A 21,225-nucleotide genomic window follows, 5' to 3' on the forward strand; every position below is an offset into this window, starting at 1 on the left:
AATATATAAATATACATAAATTATATATAAATTATATACAATATATAAAAATATATATAAATTATATATAATATATAAATTATATAAATTATATGATATATAAATATATGTAAATAAATATATAATATATATTTAATATATAATATAAATATATATAATTTGCATAATATATAAATAATACATATTATAATAAATATATTATAATATATATTATATATTGTAATAAATATAAATATGAATATAATAAGATATAGATATAAATATACATAAATAAATATTTATATAAATATAAATATATTTATAAATATAAATTTGTATAGATATATAAATCTAGATATAGATATAAATATAAATCATATAAATATATATAAAGTGGACAGGTAGCTCCTGAGTTAATGGAAGTTAGTACATTTCCCAAGTGAGGACTTCTATTTATTTATTTATTTATATTTATTGAAAAACATTTTTAATGTTTATTCATTCATTTATTTATGTAAAAATATTTAATGTTTATTTTTGAGGTAGAGACAGAGTATGAGAGGGGGGATGGGCAGAGAGAGAGGGAGACACAGAATCCGAAGCAGGCTCCAGGCTCCGAGCTGTCAGCACAGAGCCTGACACAGGGCTAGAACTCAGGAACTGTAAGATCATGACCTGAGCCGAAGTTGGATGCTTAATCGACTGAGCCACCCAGGCACCCCTGACTTTTATTTCAATGTTTATTAATTTTTGAGAGAAAGAGACACATGAGTGGAGAAGGGGCAGAGAGAGAGAGGGCGACACAGAATCCAAAGCAGCCTCCAGGGTCCGTCAGCACAGAGCCTGACATGGGGCTCGAACTCATGGACCGCGAGATCATGACCTGAGCTGAAGTCAGACGCTTAACCAACTGAGCCACACAGGCTCCAAGTGTGGATTTCTCTTGTGAGTGTGGACTTTGTCATAACCCCCGAGTTGCTCCATTGCGAATTCCTTGCATTTTACAAGTTAACCCCTGGAGAGAAAGTACACTATCTAAATTAATGAGTTTCTAATAGTGGGAAGTGCCAGCATTGTTTAACGAACACTGGAATTGCTTCTGGAACGGGTAATTCCAACAGTCGTCCGTCCATAAATCATAGGGGGAGGTTTCTGACACACTCTGCCATTTGGACTCCGCCTACAGCCACGACATTGTGAGACACAATAAGGAATCAAAACCCGAGATTTTTCCAGCATACACAGCAAACTTACCTTGAACAATCCTACATGTGAAATCGTGGAGTAAAGTAACTTAAAATCCATTGTTGTTGGTGCAGGAAGCAGATTTTAAGCTAAACACATGTATGTGCATTTTGGATTTGTAAAACACTTCCAACGCTCACATTAATTTAATTCCCTACATTGTGTGGTAAATCCTTCATTTATGTTTTAGTCTAAATAAGTCTGAGTATTACCCTGAAAAGTTGATAAATTGAATTCGTCTTGAATTTATTTATTAATTTATTTTTGGATACTGAAACAATTCCGCTAATCTTTTAGGATCTTGAATTCCTCCAAGGAACTTCTCCTGATGGAAAAGAGATCGCATTCCCCGGAGGACGAGCAAATGCACTTTTTTTTATCGCTGGTGGGATTTCTGGAGAAATTATTGCCTAATCCTTTCGACTCGCCCCGGGTTCCCAAATCCCGTGACCGCCCATCTCCCACCGAGATTCTTCTGAACACAAGCCATTTGTGGGTAAATCATTCAAGAAGTTTAGAGAGAGACCCATCTGCTCTTGATACTCAGAAACTTCTGGAACTTGGCAAAGCAGTGATCGCAAGAGCACAAGCTCTTGAACGTCTCTGGACAGAGAAGGAATCAAATGATATTTTGAGATTTATGGAATTAGTACTTTCTGAAATGAATCCCAAGCTCCTGGAGTTGTGGACGGATGGCATTTCAAAAGGAGAAAGAGACACACTGGAGACCTTGACTACAGGTCTTAACTTTTCTGTTCCAGAAGACGAGAGGGTCCTTAGCAAAAGCTTTAACTTTTCTCAGTTGTTCCATTCAGATTGGCCTCCATTACCATCTGTGAAAATGGACTTTGTACCTTTATGTGAAACGGTCCTAAGCAGCCTCTATGAATTCGGATTTCTGAGGCAGGGCCAAGTCTCCGAGGCTCTGGACGTAGTCTGTGCTTTACGGAACCTGTCTGAGCGTTTCTCAGCCCTTCCTGAACCCGAAAAACAAGAAGTTGCTAAAATCTTGACTCAGCTCTATCTCAGCGTCTTCCAGGACAAAGATTCAGCTTTGCTTCTGCAGATTTATTCTTCCTGGTTCCAATCCATGTCTGAATTCTTGAGCATTCAGGGCACAGACTCTTTGCTACCCTCCCTTGCACAAATCTCAAAACACATTTTGGATATCATAAAGCAATTTCATTTCCAGAACATCAGTGAAGCATTTGCATTTTTATATGAGACAACAGGGGTTCTCGAGGGAATTTCGGAGGGATCTTATTGTCAGCAGTTGCTTTCATTTTTTAACTACTTGGAACTTCAGGCCCAATCCCTGGTGTCTACACAGGGCCCCGAATTGGAAGTGATTCATGCTACGTTGACAGGTCTCAAACAGCTGCTCGTGGCCAATGAGGATTTCCGTATTTCTTTCTTTCAGTACATGAGCCAGTTCTTCAACGGATCAGTAGAAGCCCTTTTGGGTAATGAATGCTTTGCTTTGGATAGTAAAAACGTTTCTTCCGTGAATTATTCAACACACAGAGGGTCTTCATTTATTCTTCCGTGGGCACAAATTCTTTCCAACCTGTCCGCGAATGGCAGTGTGTTCAATGAGTTAATGGCTGTTCGCTGCACCGTCTCATGGCTCCAAATGTGGACTGATATCTGGGGAAGCATATCTCAGATATTCAAGTTTGGTGTGAATATTTTCACTCCTCTTCACGATGGCCTCACTCAGCTTCTGGATGAATTGGAAGGTGATGTGAAAGTTTCTAAAAGCTGCCAACGAATGTTTCCTACCCACCACCCCGCCAGACTCATACTGAATTTGTTTAAAAATGTAACCCAAGCTGATGGCTTTCATGATTGGGATGAGTTTTTGAGTCTCAGGGATCTTTGGGTAGTGGTGGGTGATGCCTTAGTTAGTGTAAAGTCACTTAACCCCGACCAAGTAGAGAAATCCCTTTTCACCATGGAGACTGCCCTGAGTCAGCTAAAGACATTTCCATTAAACACAAATGCCAGCAGAGAGTTTTTATATTCTCTGCTTGACGTTTTCATGGAGTTAAGTGACACCTCAGAATACATCGACAGAGACGTACAATTGTTAAATCACTTTCTTTCAAATAACCTCACAAATCATGGAGTGAAGTTTGAAAGTGTCATCAACGAGCTAAGAGAAACAATGTTATTGCTTAGAAATGTGTCACGTGACCAAGATTTATTGTCCTGTGCCAATATTTTCCAAAATGTTACCGAGTTTATTTTGGAAGATGGCTTATTACATGTAAATATCTCACAGAGGACATTACATATTCTGGCCGTGTTAAATTCCACATTTTCCTCCGAGGACACAATCAGCAGACGGAAGGGGTGCGTTGCATGGGTAGATATCATGAACCATCTGTACATGATGTATAACTCCAGTGTTTCACAAGGTTATCCTCGGGGTATTTGGAAGAGTTTCAGAGATGTAGAGAACAAAATTAACTCTACACTGAAGCTTGTTACTGGGATGCTGAATATAAAGGACCCTCATTGTTCGTTCAACACGTCAGATCCAGATTGCGTGAATACTGTATTGAAAAATGTAACTGATTTCCTAAATGTGATACTCACTGAAGTCTTTGAAGAGGAAAAGGTACCTAAATTAGAGATTTTATTAACTCTTTTAAATGATTCCACAGACCAAGTAAGGATGATTATCAACAACTTGACAAGAGACTTTGATTTTGTACCTCAATCCCACTGGAAACGTTTTACTGGATTCGTTCTAAGACCCATAGAAATGTCAGATGACTTACCTAGTCAATTTAAAAATCTTTGGCTGCATTTAGTAGCTCTGGGGAAGGAAGTTCAGAAACTTATGAAGGCTATCTCCACTCACATCCTAGAAAGTGACTCCTCTTCTACATCTGAGAAGCTTTTCAACATATTTGCTACCAGTCTAAAAGAAAAGGATGTCAACAGCTTGGGCAATTCATTATATCAGTTAGCCAGTTACCTTGCCTTCAACTTCTCTTATGATCTCCAACATCCACCACAAATGAGTCCGCACAAAATCACGAAAGCTGTAGGACTTGGTATCCAACTGATGAGGGATGTGTTCAACTCCCTGACACCCTCAGTTCTTCACAACATTCCACGAGATGCAGGTAATAGTCAAGTGTTCAAGAAGGTAACTTCTCTCCTGCGTACCCTCAAGAAGCCAGACATAGACCTACTGGTCGACCAACTTGTACAAATGAGCGAAGCGCTAACGAATTTCTTTAAGAACGTCAGTAGATTGGGTCCTGGCCGTTTGGGGGCCAACCTGCTTGTTGGCTTGCTGGAAAAATTTGTGGACAGCTCACATTCTTGGAATGTCAATCACCTGCTCAAGCTCTCACGCCTGTTCCCGAAGGATGACGTTAACGCGGTGGTAGATGCCTACTACGTGCTTCCTCATGCTGTGAAGCTCCTGCAGAGAGGAGTTGACAAAAACATCACAGAAATCCTCGAGGATGTCTACAAGTTCACTGTTCTTCATGGCATCAGCATCTCAAATATCACCAAGGAAGACTTTGCTATTGTGATAAAAACTCTTTTGGACATGGTGGAGTTGATATCAGATAAACCAGCAATTCTTTCCGAGGCTTTAACATGCCTTCCTGTGGTTTGGTGCTGGAATCACACGATTTCTGGATCGAGGCAAGATCCCAACGTAGAAGCCTGTAAATCCCACGAGCTCACGTCTTCTTCCTTTTATAGCAAAGTGGCCAGAGTACTCGACCTGCTCCACCTCTCTCCCGTGGGCGGAGGTTTACAATGTTCGGATGAAGGCTCACAGGAGGAGATTTCTAGGACGATGGTCTGTGTCATTCATGAACTAGTGGACTGGACTTCCATTTTTCTAGAGCTGTCCGAAGTCTTCCACGTTCAAACTTCACTTGTAAAAACCATGCGAGAATTTTGGCATAAAGTGTTACCGTTTGTCCCGTCTTCTGGAAATCAAAGCAACAGTGGCATCTCTGAACTTTGTCCCAGCGGCCCCCTAAAGCTAGTTGCTTCTCAGATCATAGCAACACTGAAAAGTGTTAGCTTTACAAAAGTTGCACCAGATGAAAAGATTCTTGATACACTAGCCAATTTAAGCAAGATCCTCAACATTAACGAAGGCACAGAGGCATCTGTTCAAAATAAGATTTCCTTAAATTTGGAAAGGATCATGAAATTGCTTTCTGGGGATCGGCACCTAGAAAATGGTGCCCATTCTGTAGACTCTCCATTTGTGATGTTTCTGGATGCTAACATGACGGACAGTGGTTTAGAAGCACCACCAAGGTTTACTAAAACAAGTGACGCGACTTATAACTCTTCTTACTTTGAGGAACTGTGGCTTGAGGTTGAACAAATCATGACAGAGCTAAGCCACGACTTTCCCATCAGACACCTGCTTTCTGAAATTAACAAAGAAATTCAAATGATCAGTTCAGAGACTGTTCAAAACATAACTTTGCAACTTGCCCGTGTGTTTGAAAGCCTGGGGTCCTTGTCACTGAAGACATCAGAAATCATTGAAGATTTTCTATTGGGCATGAAAAACTGGCTCCATAAACGTGCGAACAAAGATGACTCCAGAATGATTGAGACATTATTTCTTCTGACAGCCAGTGAGAATGCAACTGATGATACAGCTCTGTGGATCAAAGATTTTGCTACCTTTTTGGGTTTTCTCAAAGCCATTTCTAGGGAAGGTGACCTCGATGTAGCCCATTTGACACAACTGCTAAGCCAAGAGCAGCTAACTAATTTGTCGCTCGTTCAATTCCTTTTTGAAAGTGTCCTAATTAATTCAATCAGTAAGTTAGCTGGGAGTTCTCTGGAGGCAGCCTCAAATTCGAGTGATACTGACCTTCAGATAACGAATTTCATTAACCTCACCTTGAACCAGACTCCTTCAGGAAATGGTGCAGGCATAATCCTCCCTCCACGAAGTGCAGTGGATTTCATGGAACAGCTTTTGCAAACGTTCTTCTCGTTTTTACTGGAGGAAAATTCTGAGAACAGACTATCTCTTCTGCTGAAGGCCTTCCACAAAGACATCGCTGCAGAGATGAGGTGAGTCTGCTTTTGCTTGGTATAGTAAATGCGGTTGTCACATGTTACAATCTGCTTTATTTCCTGAGCGTGTCAACATCAGTGACAGCATTTGTACCTACCACCTACGAGTCACCTTTGGCATGAATTTTGTCTTAAAGGACATTTTATTAAAGTTTCAAGCTGAGATAATTTTGATGATTGTCATCTAAGTAGGAAACACGTTATAGAAACCTAGCCCCTGGCAATTAATTGCTTATGCTTTCTTACATTCTTGGGTTATGAAAATAGTTATGAAATTCTATTTTATGTGGAACTTAAGCCCTATTTCTTATACATGTAGATGCATATACACGGTCATAATTGAATCGATGTATTAACTGTCTCATCACAAGTGAGGGGTTTAAATATTTTTATTCCAGTTGATCTCCTGTGATGTTTATATTTGGAATTGAGGAAATTCTAAAACTTTAAATGCTTTTTTAAAGAGTTTATTTATTTTGAGAGAGAGAGAGGGAGAGAGAGAGAAAGAACGTGTGCACAATCAGGGGAGGGACAGAGAGAGAGAGAGAGAGAGAGAGAGAGAGAATCCCAAGCAGGCTCCACACTGTCAGCACAGAGCCTGACACAAGGCTCAAACCCCTTAACTGAGAGAGATCATGACCTAAACTGAAATCAAGAGTCATCGGATGCTCAACCGACTGAGCCACCCAGGCACCCCAAAATTCTAAAACTTTAAAACCGAGAGTCACGTTAAATTTTTTTCATATATCCTTTTTGTTTGTTTTGTTTTTGTTTTTGTTTTCATTCTATTCGAAGCTTGCCAGTGAGAAGGCTGGAGGGAATTTCTAATTCATTCTGTGACGTCTGTGTCAGTCAGGGCTCAGCCACAGAAATCGAACCAGAACAAGGATTTAATTCAAGGATTGGCTTCTGTGCTTTCAGTGGCCAGCTAAGCAGGTGCAAAGTCACTAGAATGGGCCGTCCGGAAGGCACGCTTAGAAGCAGGCAGAATAGCATGGGGAGGAAATTACTGTCTGCAGGAGGCAGTCAAGGGTGAGGGGAGGTGACTGGCAGGCAGGGGCTATTTGGAGTTGCTAGGTCAGGGAAGTTTAATGCCCACCCTGAACACCCTCCAACCTCCCTGAACGCCCTCCAACCGAGAAGTCAGACCCCACCCCCGGGACGGTATCCTGTCTTACTGAGTCAGAGTTTACTCACCAGGGGCTTTAATCGCACCTGCAAAATCGCTTCCCAATGGCACCTGGGTTAGTGTTTATGCTGCAAACTGGTCACTTCCCTTTATCCTTCACTGTCATGAGGGAAGACACTGTGTCACTCATGGAGACCCACAGCTCATGGCAAAGAGATTCTTGGGCTGTCGCTCAGCCTAGCCACGCTGATGCATCACAGCCATCACCTATCTGAGCCATTTGCTAGGACTTTGAACGTTCGGGAAGATGTTCCCTCTTGCAGCGAGAGGCACTTCATTGATTTCACCTTCCTGTCTTTTCTAAAAAGCCAAAGTATGTGCCTTTTGAAGTGACTAGGTTTGAGGCATCCTGACGGGACTATGCGTGAAATTTCTCCACCCTTTTCATTATTTGGTGCCAAATAACGGCACCTTCTGGAAGGTGTGTTAGCATGTTGTCTTGCAGACTGTGTGATTCCCCCATGATGCTCCTGTACAGCCAAAATGTGACTCTAGGTTTTAATCTTCCCACGGGTGAACATGAAATTAAAACACATTTATTTATAGCTTTGTCCCAAAGGATAAAATTCTAGAAATTCTGTCACTGGATCAATTTCTTACCGTCTTGAAAGACGACAGACTGATGAGCATTTTCTCAAGTTTAAAGGACGCTTTACATCATCTCATCCAAAGGCCATTTACTTTAGACAATGGACAATTTCATTTTGATATTCATCAAGGACTGAAGTTCATGAGAGATTTATTTAGTGCTCTTCCAAGGGAAACCTCGGGGACAAACAAGTCGGAAGATAATTTGGAGTTTCTTACGGTTGTGAGTCACTTGCTCCGCCACGGGAACAGTTCTGAAGACCTCTTCCAACTCAATCATGATCTCAGGTCAGCCCTTCAGCTTGTGAGAGAAACTTCCACAGAGCTAGCACGGCTCATGGACGCGCTCGCCCACTCTCCTCACAGGGGCTTCCGTAACGTGTATCCCGCACTCCGAGAAGTCATACTTGCTAATCTCACTGGTCTGCTTTCCTTTATCAATAATTCATTCCCTCTAAGGAACAGGACAACGTTAGAAATGACCAAGAGATTCCTTGGTGTTCTCTCAAGAGCTGGTGGAGAAAGTGGTGCCCCAGAGCCCCTGTTGGAAATGACTGACACCGTGACCTTGCTGGTGAGGGACATTGCCGACATGAGAGATCTTGCCTCCTTGGTGAACTCCACTGTGGAACTGGTCAGGCTAGCTCAGAAGGTTTCCAGGAAGGTGGCCACTATTTTTGAAACCCATCTCATCTCTAGTGCCAATGACACCATGAAATTCTTTGACAGTCTCTATTCTGTTTTGCAACAAAGTGTTCGAAATGCTGTGAATGAAATAACCACTTTGAAAAACGTAGACCGTTTCCTATCTGAAAAGATAAACAACTTGTTGACGCCGTTTCTTGACTTCGCTTTTGGGATGACTGGGGTCACACCTAATATTTCACAAGACTCTGATATTGTCAACACGTCATCTAGCACATTCTCTCATGTGAACCAGTCCAAGGACTTTTCTGATATTTCGGAAGAAATTGCTGAATTTTTAACTTCCGTGAAAATCAATTTGGGGGCTATGGAGCTTCTTCTGGTAGCTTTTAATAACGCAACTCAAATATTCAGTATGGATTCTGTCAACCTATGGGAAGAAATTTTGGATTGCTTCGTTCCTATAAGTAGTATCATCAACCAGATAGACTTCTTGCACCCTCGTCCACTCCCCACTCATTGTTGCCCTCAAGGTACTAAATGGGAAAGAACCCAGGAAGTGATCCTGTTTTTGGATGAAATGCTATCACGAGACAGCACGGAAATAGGGACGTACTTGAGAATGGCGATTGATCTCACCTTGGAAGCTCTTTGGAGTAACTTAGAGAAAGATAACAGGTCTGTCTTTAATCTGTTGCTGACATTGGTTCAACATCCAGATGACCTTCTGAAAGCCATAGAGACAGCTGGGGAGGTCTCTGGTGGAACAGGTGATCTGAGCGAAGCTTTGTTTTCCAATGCATCTCTGATTCCGAATGTAACTCGTCAACGACTCGAGCAATCAGTCCAGATCGTGTTAAGGAGAATAGCTCTCTTGAGAAAAGAATTTCCCCTGAACAACTCTCAGTGGGTAGACTCCATGAGAACATTGTTCCAGCCCATCTTTGAGAGCTTTATTAATGCAGCCACTGGAAAGAATACCACATCGGGGAAAGAAGAGAGCATCGAGGAGGTGATGGCTGATTTTCCTTACATCCTCAAACCGCTATCAAGTTTCGAGAAGTACCTGAAGGAACTAATTGCATTGATGGAGTGCTGGCAAGAGGTCCCACTGATGGATCAAAGGTAAGAAAACGCCCGATTCACTTCCTTTTTGCCCCATTGCAGGAACTACAAAACAGGACTGCGCAGGAATGACCTCAAACCAGGTTAAGTATGATTCTCGACTTAACTTGATAGCACGTTGGTGTCTGTCCAGTGTCTTCACGACCTGACCCATGATTTGGCATTCAAATATGCTTTGGGTTTATTAAACGCTGTGTGAAAGTACATGCTTTCATTTTCAACAGTAAAAACTTCTTCCATTCACTCGTCCCAGGCTAGGTACAGACACAGCTTTTCTCTTCATGTGCTCTGGCTGCCAAAGGTCATTACCGTGTGACAGGCAAATGAGATTATAAGGCTATGCGCACCATGCAGAAAATCTTGCTTTCAGTGGTAACCATCCCTGGAAAGGGCCAGGAAGCTGTTGACTTCTTCCCTCTTTAAGGATTTTATTTTATTTTTTCATGTTTATTTATTTATCTATTTTTGAGAGAGAGAGAGAGAGAGTGAGAGCGAGGAAGGGGCAGAGAGAGAAGGGGACAGAGGATCCAAAGCGGGTTCTACGCCAACAGCATGATGCCGGGCTCAAACTCATGAACCATGAGGTCATGACCTGAGCTGAAGTTGGACCCTTAGCTGACTGAGCCACCCAGGGGCCCCAAGGATTTTACTTTTAAGTAATCTCTACACCCAACGTGGGGCTCGAACTTACAATCCCGAGATCAAGAGTCTCATGCTCTACCAACTGAGCCAACCAGGCTCCCCGGCTTCTTGCCTTTCTAGATTCAACCCAGCGCTATGGTTGATCCACTTCCAAGCAGTGCCTCTATCCCTGAGAGGCAGGTCAGGGGGGCCTTGCTCCCGTCCTGTTACTCATTATGTTCTGGAAGCTTCTGCTCCCTCAGGTTGGAGGATTTGTGCCCTGGGTAGTGCAGCCTCAGAGACTCTGCTTTGTCCCAGTCCGTCCTTCCTGTGTGTGATGGAACCGTGTGGATGGTCCCCAGTCCCTGCCTGTTCCTACCTTTCTCTTAGTCTCATGGAGAGATTGGAGGTGCCCTCAAACCCTCCCTCACCTGCCAGAGAGCTTGACCTGTTTCCTGCTGGTCCTGCTGCTATGGCCACGTTTTAGAGCTTGGAAGGGTTTCCTTGGTTAGTGAAATAGGGGCCTCCCGGCATGAAGGCCTGTCACTGCTTCAATATTTGCGTGCTGGCTTTGGAGGGCCTTGCCTCATCCTTGCGTTGGCTCTGGTCCCAGACTATGCTGAAGTGGACTTTACAAGCTGCCCTGAATCTCTGTTTGAGCTGGGGGTGGTCCTGGCAAGCCCTCTTCTCCACCAACCCCAGTTTTCATCTGACGTTTCCCATTCTCCAGGGAGGGAATTTATCCCGAGACTGGAAACCAACTGGCTGTGAACTGGCTGTGTGGTCACCACTTTGTCAGTAGAGTCACAAGGCTGGGTTCCCAGCATCCCCCTGCTTGGTGATTACGTGCCTCTCTTCTCTCTGTTTTCACTCTTTCTAACATCGGCTTCTTCAATGGGGAAGACCTCAAGTGCCCCAAACAGGTAATCCCATTGGTCATGGGTTTGAGGTCTGACTTGCCTGACTTTTTTTTTTTAATTTTGAGAGAGAAAGAGAGCACAAGTGGGGGAGGAACAGAGAGAGACAGAGAGAGAGAGAGTCCCAAGCAGGTGCCATACGGCCAGTGCAGAGCCCAACACGGAGCTCAGTCCCACCAACCGTGAGATCATGACCTGAGCCGAAGTCAGATGCTCATGCTCAACTGGCTGAGCCACCCAGGCGTGCCTGGGGAAAGTAAATTTAAAACAAGATGCTGTAAAAACAGAGTTGCATTAAACTCCTCCCCCCTCCCCCCCCCCCCCTCGCCAAGGCTTTGGTTGCCACGGTGTTCTGGAGAATTCTGAATGTGGCATTTACTCAGATGTGACGTCTCCGTGTCTGCCCCAGCAGTATGTGTCCCAGAGTGGGTGACTCAACACAGAGGTCTCAGAATCCAAGATGCCTTTCTTCTTTCATTTTTAATTGATCTCCAGGTGTTATCTCGCATATTTCTTTTCAAGGAATTCCAGGGAATTTCTTTGGGCAGGTGTGCCCTTAATCAGTTAATGTCACCCATGTGGGGGATGGCGGGGGGAGGAAGGAATAGACGGACGCACACTTTGTTCAATTCTTTTAGAAGTGCTTCACAGATGATGTTGTTTATCTGCTCAGTTGTGTCTGATTTGGAGGACGGCTTTGAATTGTGGGAAGAGTATAAGCTCATCTAAGAGTGAGACAAAAGCCATTTGGGGTTAAAAAAGAAACAAGAGGCAAATGTGAATTCCTGGGCCCACTTTGTCAGCAGTGTGATGGCAGAAAGTGAGCAGGGTTGCCACTGTGTGCTGGCACAGCCCTTCGAGAACCACCGTTGTGGCTGGACTGGCCCTGTGGTTGCGTGACGGCCTCAGCAGCGAGCCCAGGGGACTCTGAAAAAGTAATGGTTTATGACTTACGAGTTCTGGAAATCCCACAGCCCACATGGGGTCACAAAAGGAGGTCATGCATGGAAAGAGTGCAGGCTGGGGGTTCCGCTTTATTTGGGGCTGAGGGTGGGTTCCTGGGGTATTGTAGGCTCAGTCTCTGTTGGCGAATTTAAAACAGAAGATATTTGGGGCGCCTGGATGCCTCAGTTGGTTAAGCGTCTGACTTCGGCTTGGGTCATGATCTCACGGTTCATGAGTTCGAGCCCCGCGTCAGGCTCTGTGCTGACGGCCCGGAGCCTGGAGCCTGCTTCGGATTCTGTGTCTCCCTCTCTCTCTGCCTGTCCCTGCTCATGCTCTGTCTCTCACTCTTTCAAAAATAAACACACATTTAAAAAAATAAAACAAATAAAACAGAAGAGATTTGAAGCATGGGAGGAGAAAAGGCAAGCAGCTCGAACAGTCAGTTGGAAAAATCATCCAAGATCTCGAAAACCAAGGTGCCTCAGTGTGGCATGGCTGGTAATGTGTGTTTTTGAAACACATTGGAGGTAGACGGACGTGTTGGCAGTTAAAGGTTGAGCCAGGCACTTGCGTCACAAGAGGAAAAACCGGGGGAGCCTGGATGGCTGTCATTTAAGCATCCTGCTTCGGTTCAGGTCATGATCTCACGGTTTGTGAATTTGAGCCCCGCATCAGGCTCTGTGCTGAGAGCTAGGAGCCTGCTTAGGATTCTCTCTCTCTCTCTCTCTCTCTCTCTCTCTCTCTCTTCTCTCTCAAAATAAATAAATAAACTAAAAAAAATGAACATAAACCCAAAAAAAGAAAAGGAGAATCCAGTGGGCAGGACTCACACCACAGCAGCGTATGAAAACTTTGGTTCGGTCTGTGTTATTCCAACCCCTCCAAGTGGACTCAGTAAAGCCAACACCCGTGCACACACATGCACACTCATGCTACATACCCCACAACCTTAGGCGTTTGTTCAGAGATAAGAATCTCACGTCTATACAGATTCATCCGTTGCAGTGAATTCTCCACACGTAAACGGTCAACTGCGAGATTTCTTTCCGCTGCCCTTCTCCTCTGCTTCTCATTTTTGCCACCCTCTGATCCTTTGCCCCCTTCCGTTTGAGAATGGATCGAGACAAGGAGAGGGTGGATGTCCGGCTTAGTGGCCACAGGGTGGATACTTCAAACTACGGTGGGAGACTCCGTGTTTCCTCGAGGTGTAGATGGCTATTTGTGTGTCTGGACCGAGTGTTGCAGGCGTAGAGTTACCATTTATCGTCGCGTGCGTGAAGGATGCACGTGGCTCGCCGATTTTCACCCGTTAAGGCCATTGTCTATTGTTTTCTTTAGTGTTGCCATGTGTCAGATTTTCCAGCAGCCTCGGAAACCCCCAGAAGCCGTGGCGACTCTGCAGAAGGTGACGATGCTGGCTCTGCACCTGTTCCTCATCCTTGCAGGTGGGCTGCTCCTGGCCCTGTGCCGACGTTCAGGGTTCGGCTGTCCGCGAGATGGGTGGGTTACCCCCGCGTGTCTGGTCCAGTGCCTGGCTTCTGAGGCTCCCAGGGACCTGGCCTCCCAGGTCCCCCACTTTCCCACCCATTGCAACTCTTCTCCAGCCAAGGCCGGTGGCCCCCACGCCCCCCAGCTGGGCTTTTGGTCTGCGTCTTTGCTCACAAAACGTGCATCCTTGTCTCCTTGACTTAAACTCCAGCTGAACTAGGGGCGCCTGGGTGGCTCAGTCGGTTAAGCGTCCGACTTCAGCTCAGGTCATGATCTCACGGCTTGTGGGGTTCGAGCCCCATGTCGGATTCTGTGCTGACAGCTGGGAGCCTGGAGCCTGCTTCGGATTCTGTGGCTCGTTCTCTCTCTCTCTCAAAAAAAAAAAAAAAAAAAAATCAAACTCTGGCTGAACTGTGGCCCTGAGCCAGAAGCACGGCCTCCCTCTCAGCCGGCAGTGATGCCCAGCAGACCTCGGTCACGTGCAATGTCCGTGCCCTCATTCCTACGCCTCCCTCTGCCAGAGGCGGTGTTCCTTGAAGGCAGCAACCACGTCCTCATCCTCGGTGCCCATCCAGTGCCTGGCACGGAAGATGCCCCCTGAATTCCCAGGGTACTCTAGCCCCCCAGCGCTGATGCCCTAGAAGCCCCCCTTCCTGCAGCCGTGTGTTAGGTCCCTGGGAGCAGGACCCAGTGCTCATTTGGTTCCGCCTCCGCGATGCTCAGCACGGTGGCTATAGTCCCGCGCAGCTCAGTATTTATCTTATAAATGAATTCGCTTGGGTCTTAGGATCCCCATACTGTTGTGAACTCCTTGCGCGGACGTTGTGGAAACAAAGGCACCGGGTTCTCCCAGACTTCGCGCGGTACGTGGGCGGTGCATGTCACAGAGCTCCTGATCCCAGGGGCTGGATCCGTGCCGCTCCAGGAATTTGTCACGCGAGCACAGGTCACCAGCATCCCATGGCAGCTCCTGAACCGGGCCACACGGCCCTCTTCGGGGCGGTAAGGCCGGGGGGTGGGGCAGCGGGTGCGGGACAGTCCAGGAGACAGGGCCCAGCCCCGCCCTCTGCAGCTCTGTCTCCGCAGCAAGGCGGCAGCCGGTATTCATCACGCGATGTCACACCAGGCTGGGTGTCGCTGTCCCCGAGAACAGCACAGACCCCAGCTCCACCCCCACGGAAGTGGAATCAGGCCGAGTGGGGCACACGGTGGGGGCGGGCACTTCAGATCAAACGGGCCGAGTCTGAGTCCAGCTCAGCAGGTGCCAGCGGAGCAAGCCTTCCAGAGAGTGGGAACCAGGCCCAATTCAAAGCTCACTTAGGAGGCTGGGGACACGGGTCGCCCCATTGGGCCTTGCCTGCTGTGGGTGTTGACTCGTGCTAGGCCACCCCTTACAAGGCAAGTTGAGGATGAAAAACAGTAATTTTGGGACCCACGCAGGCATCGTTTACCCTAAGAAACATGGAAAAGGAATGTATGTGTGCGTTGGGGAGGAGGTAGTGAGACATCTGGTGGGTAGATGTCAATGAAACCCAGGTGTCATGTGCTTTAATTCTTTTTTTCTAAATTTTTGTTAATGTTTACTTATTTTTTGAGAGAGAGAGAGAGACAGAGCGTGAGCGGGGGAGGGGCAGAGAGAGAGGGAGACACAGAATCTGAAGCAGGCTCCAGGCTCTGAGCTGTCAGGGCCTGATGCGGGGCTCGAACTCGTGAACCACAAGATCATGACCTGAGCCGAAGTCGGATGTTCAACCGACTGAGCCACCCAGGTGCCCCTTTGTTCTTCTTTTTAAAGAAAATCTCTCCTCCCAATTAGAGATGTTGCAAATATCGGCAATTCTGTTGAATATGAAGCATTAGATACCCAGGTACGCCTTAGGACGGGCACCAGATGTCTTTGGCACGGGGAAGCATGCCCAGGTAAAACGCAAATCCCGTTTTCTTCTGCAGTCCGAAGGCTTCCCTGACATTGTGCCCAGCCACCTGCAGACATGTCATTATTCTGATATTTCTCAGTCAGCCAGCGTGATGGCTTTTAAGTGAACCGAATGTTCATTAACAGCTAGATTTATATTGATTTTGTCCTTCTGCTTTGCAGCTGCCAGATTAATACAGCATGCCTGAAATTACATTAGCAACAGAATTAATTTTGAATTTTTATGTTTCGAGAAAACTCAGGCATGCCTGAGCCCCATTCAGACTGTCGCTCCCATTTTTTCCTTACAGAACTGTCACTCCATGTATGGAGTAGGAGGGCAGTGACAGGTGGGGACCGGGGATGTGCACCAGCCAGTGAGGATTTGGGGTGGCGGGTGGGGGGCCACAATGGGCACATGGCTCCTTTTCCATCACACAAGGGAGTCACACTCAGATCAGGTCCTGTTACTACTGAAAATACAGTAGTTATTTGCATGTCAGAGAATTACGTTCAGGATCACCACGAGGAAGGCCGTCATTTTTGTCCTCTGGATCTCATACTCGAAGTCTGTTAGAAGCGTCTGCATGAGGACAGGGCATGTGGCCTGATGTGCTCATAGACCTTAGGGGGAGTAAGTTGTCTTCTTTGATCTTCGGTTTCCCAAATTGGCACTCTGGGGCCCAGGAGAGTCAGGGGGGCTGCCCAGGGCCTGGGAGTGAGGAAGTCAGGGCCTCTCTCCTGCCGAGGAAACTGTGGGACCCAGAGGAGCAGAGGGGAGAGGTCCAGAAAAGGGGGGCGGGGCTGCAAAGCCAGAGCAGGGTTTTCCAAAGTGTGCAGGAGCCGGGATTAGCCACAGTAGCCGTCAGAAGGGTCAGGCCTACAGCAGCGATCTGAGGGCCAGCAAGACTGGGCTGCGAGCCTGGTGGGAGAGTCCCAGACAGCAGTGCCTTGGAGGGCACACTGCCGGCCGATGTCGGATGCAGGGGTGGGTGCGGGCAGATGTGACAGCCCAGCCTGTCATCCCCAACCTGCACCTTCCAGAAAAGCCAGGCCTCCGTCCTCACCTCTCGCACTTTGTCATTTTATAGCAGGAAACACAGGACGTAGTCCTTGCCTAAAGTCCCACACAGGCAGTGAGTTCTTTCCTGGAGCATTTGATGCCTTCCTAGGTCTGGATAACATAACCCTGAACACACTGTTATGTCTTCTCCAAAGCAGAGGGACCACTTATCTTCAGAGATAGATGCTCTTGTATCTAATGGTGCCGTACCCCTTTTGTTCTGTATTTTAGTGAGGGATTGCTTAAGAGACATAGTTTACGTTTTGTACAATAGGGAGATCTCTTTTCAAAATCTGAAATAGTGAGATCAGTGAGAAAATAGAAACAAATGAGGCATTCATGTGGTTGCTTCTAAAAGCAAGGCTGGGTATAATCTTCTATTTTTAATTAAAAAAATTAAAAAAAAAATTTAATGTTTATTTATTTTTGAGACAGAGAGAGACAGAGCATGAACGAGGGAGGGTCAGAGAGAGGGAGACACAGAATCTGAAGCAGGATCCAGGCTCTGAGCTATCAGCACAGAGCCCGACGTGGGGCTCGAACTCCCGGAGTGTGAGATCATGACCTGAGCCGAAGTTGGCCACTTAACCGACTGAGCCACCCAGGCCCCCCTAAAAAATTTTTTTAATGTTTATTTATTTTTGAGAGAGAGGAGGGGGAGGCTTTGAGTGGGGGATGGGCAGAGAGAGGGAGAAACGGAATTGAAGCAGGTTCCAGGCTCTAAGCATCAGCACAGAGACTGACCCAAGGCTCAAACTCACGAACTGTGAGATCATGTCCTGAGTCGAAGTCGGATGTTCAACCGACTGAGCCCCCCAGGCTCCCCAAGACTGGGTGTATTCTATGTGGACTGCATTGTATATGGAGTTGGCCCTTGAATGATGAGGGGTGGACATCCACTCCCCATGCTGTCGAAAATCCACATATAACTATTGATTTACCCGCAAAATTAACTACTAATAGCCTACCTTTGACCAATAGCTTTAACATAACAGGTCAATTAACATGTGTTTTGTATGTTCTGTGTATCATACATTGTATTCTTTTTACAGTGTATTTATTTAAGTAATCTCTACATCCAGCATCCGGCATGGGGCTTGACCTCACAACCCTGAGATCAAGAGTCCCACGATCTACTGATTGAGCCAGACAGGCAGCCCCTTATACATTGTATTCTTGCAGTAAACTAAGCTAAGAGAGAAGAAAATGTTATTAGAAAATGCTAAGGAAGAGAAAATACATTTGTAGTGCTGTCCTGTAAAAAATGCACGTGCAAGTGGATGGACCTGTGCAGTTCAAACCGCTGTTGCTTAAGGGTCAACCATAGTTCAAAGCAGCTTTTTTAAAAACTGCTTTTGACAAACAACGTCATAATGTAAGAAGTAGGACCGAATTCTTTGCCGAACTGAAGAAAATAGAAAAGATTTTGCTACTCCTGACAATGTATTTTATTTTGCATAATGAGCTATTTTATTTTGCATAATGAGTAAGGTGACCATATTTACCAGACATCTACTAGGCGCAAAGGTGTGGGCTGGGGGCCAGCAGTGACCTGAGACAAGACATTCAAAGGTCCTGCTAGGTTCTCTGCAGCGTGTGCAGGCGGGGACGTGCCTGAGGCAGGGACGTGCGTGAGCAGGGACGTGCCGGAAACTAGACCTGCAGGAACCAGGGACGTGCGTGAACAGGGACGTGCACGGAGCGGGACGTGCGTGAGCGGGACATGCGCAAGCCAGGGACATGCACAACTGGGGATTCAGAGGGGACTCAGAGGGGGCCAGGGACTCCTGAGGCATGAGCTTTCACGGTCAGGGTCAGGAGGCATGACCCGCCCTGCAGGAGGTGCAGGTGGCTTTGGGAAGCAGGTAGGAACACCAGGGATGAGCGGGGACAGAGGCGGCCGTGGCTGCAGAAGGCTGTGGATGCTGCACCAGCCTTTGGGCAGATTCTTACTGTCGATGCAACATGAGCAAATCTTTTAGAAATTGTAAAAAAAGGAAGGAGTTTAGTTCAAGCCCATGTGAGGTCAGCTGCCCAGGATACACAGTCTTCCCAGAGAGGAGCGTGCTCCCGGGAAGGAACATTTGGTGCAGGTCGGGTATGTTCTTTGTTACATGGAGAGCTCATCAACAAATCATCATCAGGAAGGATGTTCCAGAGAATTACAAAGTTTATCTTATTCTTTTAGTATGTGCAAGGTTGCAGGCTTTGGAGGTGTGGGTACTTAGGGAGATTTTTAATTTTTTAATTTATTTTTATTTTTATTTTTATTTTCAAGAGAGAGAGAGAGGGAGAAAGAGAGCACGAGAGGGGAAAGGGGAGAGAGAGAGAGGGTCTCAAGCAGGCTCCATGCTCAATCCCATGACCCTGGGATTATGATCTGAACCAAAATCAAGAGTTTTTGACACTCAACCACCTGAGCCACCCAGGTACCCCATGGGAGATTTTTAGTCTTTTTTAAAATTTTTTTTAATTTTTATTTTTGAGAGAGAGAGAGAGAGAGAGAGAGCAAGTGGGGGAGGGGCAGAGAGAGAGGGAGACACAGATTCTGAAGCAGGCTCCAGGCTCCGGGCTGTCAGCACAGAGCCCGACTCGGGGCTGGAACTCACAGACCGTGAGATCATGACCTGAGCCAAAGTCGGACGCTTAACCGACTGAGCCACCCAGGTGCCCCTCATTTCGACGATTTAAGAAATGTAGATGAACTTGTAATCAATTTGAGTCTTTCAGAGATGGCTCGGTGAGAGCAGCTGTCTGGGGAGAGGATCATGCCCTCATGACGTGGCTGTGTGTTTCCTCTGGCAGAAAACCCTTCCCTGACGAAGGACATCATGTGTGCTGCTCTGAGCTGCCAGCGAGGTGGGGCATGGCGTGTCCTTTCACCCGCGCTACAAGCAGCCGCCTTGGCTCACGGCCACTACCAGGTTTGTCCTCCGCCACGTGTCCCGGAATTTCACGTTCATCCCGACTGGCCCTGCGAGGTTGCGTCGGGTGCTAGGCCGTGGGGTGAGCCCTCTCCTCCCCTTCCCACCCCACCCCTCCCCTCCCCTCCCCTCCCCTCCCCTCCCCTCGGCTTCTGCCAGGGCTGTGCTGGGGCGAGCACGTGCACCCGTGAGCGCGGGCCGTCCCCGTCCCAGAAGTCTGCACACTGGCTCTTGAACAGCAACTCGTTACTGAGCAAATTCTGTGAACGTGTGTTAGAATAAGTTACGTGAAAAACAGAGGTTCTTCAATTCCTAACGATGTTAGTGTGCTGTTGAGTCTGTTCTCCTGGAGACTGCCCATGTGGGCTGTGTCCAACTGGTGGAGGTGCCCCACTGGAGGGGGCTGCTGTCCACCTCTTCCCAGTTCTTTTTATTTATTTATTTATTTATTTATTTAATTTATTTTTTATTTATTTTTTAATACATGAAATTTACTGTCAAATTGGTTTCCATACAACACCCAGTGCTCATCCCAAAAGGTGCCCTCCTCAATACCCATCACCCACCCTCCCCTCCCTCCCACCCCCCATCAACCCCTCAGTTTGTTCTCAGTTTTTAACAGTCTCTTATGCTTTGGCTCTCTCCCACTCTAACCTCTTTTTTTTTTTTTTTTCCTTCCCCTCCCCCATGGGTTTCTGTTACGTTTCTCAGGATCCACATAAGAGTGAAACCATATGGTATCTGTCTTTCTCTGTATGGTTTATTTCACTTAGCATCACACTCTCCAGTTCCATCCACGTTGCTACAAAAGGCCATATTTCATTTTTTCTCATTGCCACGTAGTATTCCATTGTGTATATAAACCACAATTTCTTTATCCATTCATCAGTTGATGGACATTTAGGCTCTTTCCATAATTTGGCTATTGTTGAGAGTGCTGCTATAAACATTGGGGTACAAGTGCCCCTATGCATCAGTACTCCTGTATCCCTTGGATAAATTCCTAGCAGTGCTATTGCTGGGTCATAGGGTAGGTCTATTTTTAATTTTCTGAGGAACCTCCACACTGCTTTCCAGAGCGGCTGCACCAATTTGCATTCCCACCAACAGTGCAAGAGGGTTCCCGTTTCTCCACATCCTCTCCAGCATCTATAGTCTCCTGATTTCTTCATTTTGGCCACTCTGACTGGCGTGAGGTGATATCTGAGTGTGGTTTTGATTTGTATTTCCCTGATAAGGAGCGACGTTGAACATCTTTTCATGTGCCTGTTGGCCATCCGGATGTCTTCTTTAGAGAAGTGTCTATTCATGTTTTCTGCCCATTTCTTCACTGGGTTATTTGTTTTTCGGGTGTGGAGTTTGATGAGCTCTTTATAGATTTTGGATACTAGCCCTTTGTCCGATATGTCATTTGCAAATATCTTTTCCCATTCCGTTGGTTGCCTTTTAGTTTTGTTGGTTGTTTCCTTTGCTGTGCAGAAGCTTTTTATCTTCAT

At 46.2% G+C, this 21,225-nt stretch overlaps 1 protein-coding gene across 1 annotated transcript in view; it reads left to right on the plus strand.

The window, feature by feature from the left end:
* The window catches only part of ABCA13 (ATP binding cassette subfamily A member 13), a 396,309-nt gene that overhangs the window by 87,420 nt on the left and 287,664 nt on the right, over positions 1 to 21,225 (plus strand). The window contains exons 17-20 of the mRNA XM_019450998.2: positions 1,522 to 6,306; positions 8,045 to 9,856; positions 13,678 to 13,784; positions 19,611 to 19,729. Of these exons, the coding sequence (XP_019306543.2) occupies positions 1,522 to 6,306; positions 8,045 to 9,856; positions 13,678 to 13,784; positions 19,611 to 19,729 (6,823 nt within the window). The remainder of the gene's footprint in view (positions 1 to 1,521; positions 6,307 to 8,044; positions 9,857 to 13,677; positions 13,785 to 19,610; positions 19,730 to 21,225) is intronic.

Source organism: Panthera pardus, unplaced genomic scaffold, assembly GCF_024362965.1.
Source record: "Panthera pardus isolate Hobbes unplaced genomic scaffold, ASM2436296v1 HiC_scaffold_8, whole genome shotgun sequence".
NCBI classification, from domain to species: Eukaryota; Metazoa; Chordata; class Mammalia; order Carnivora; family Felidae; genus Panthera; species Panthera pardus.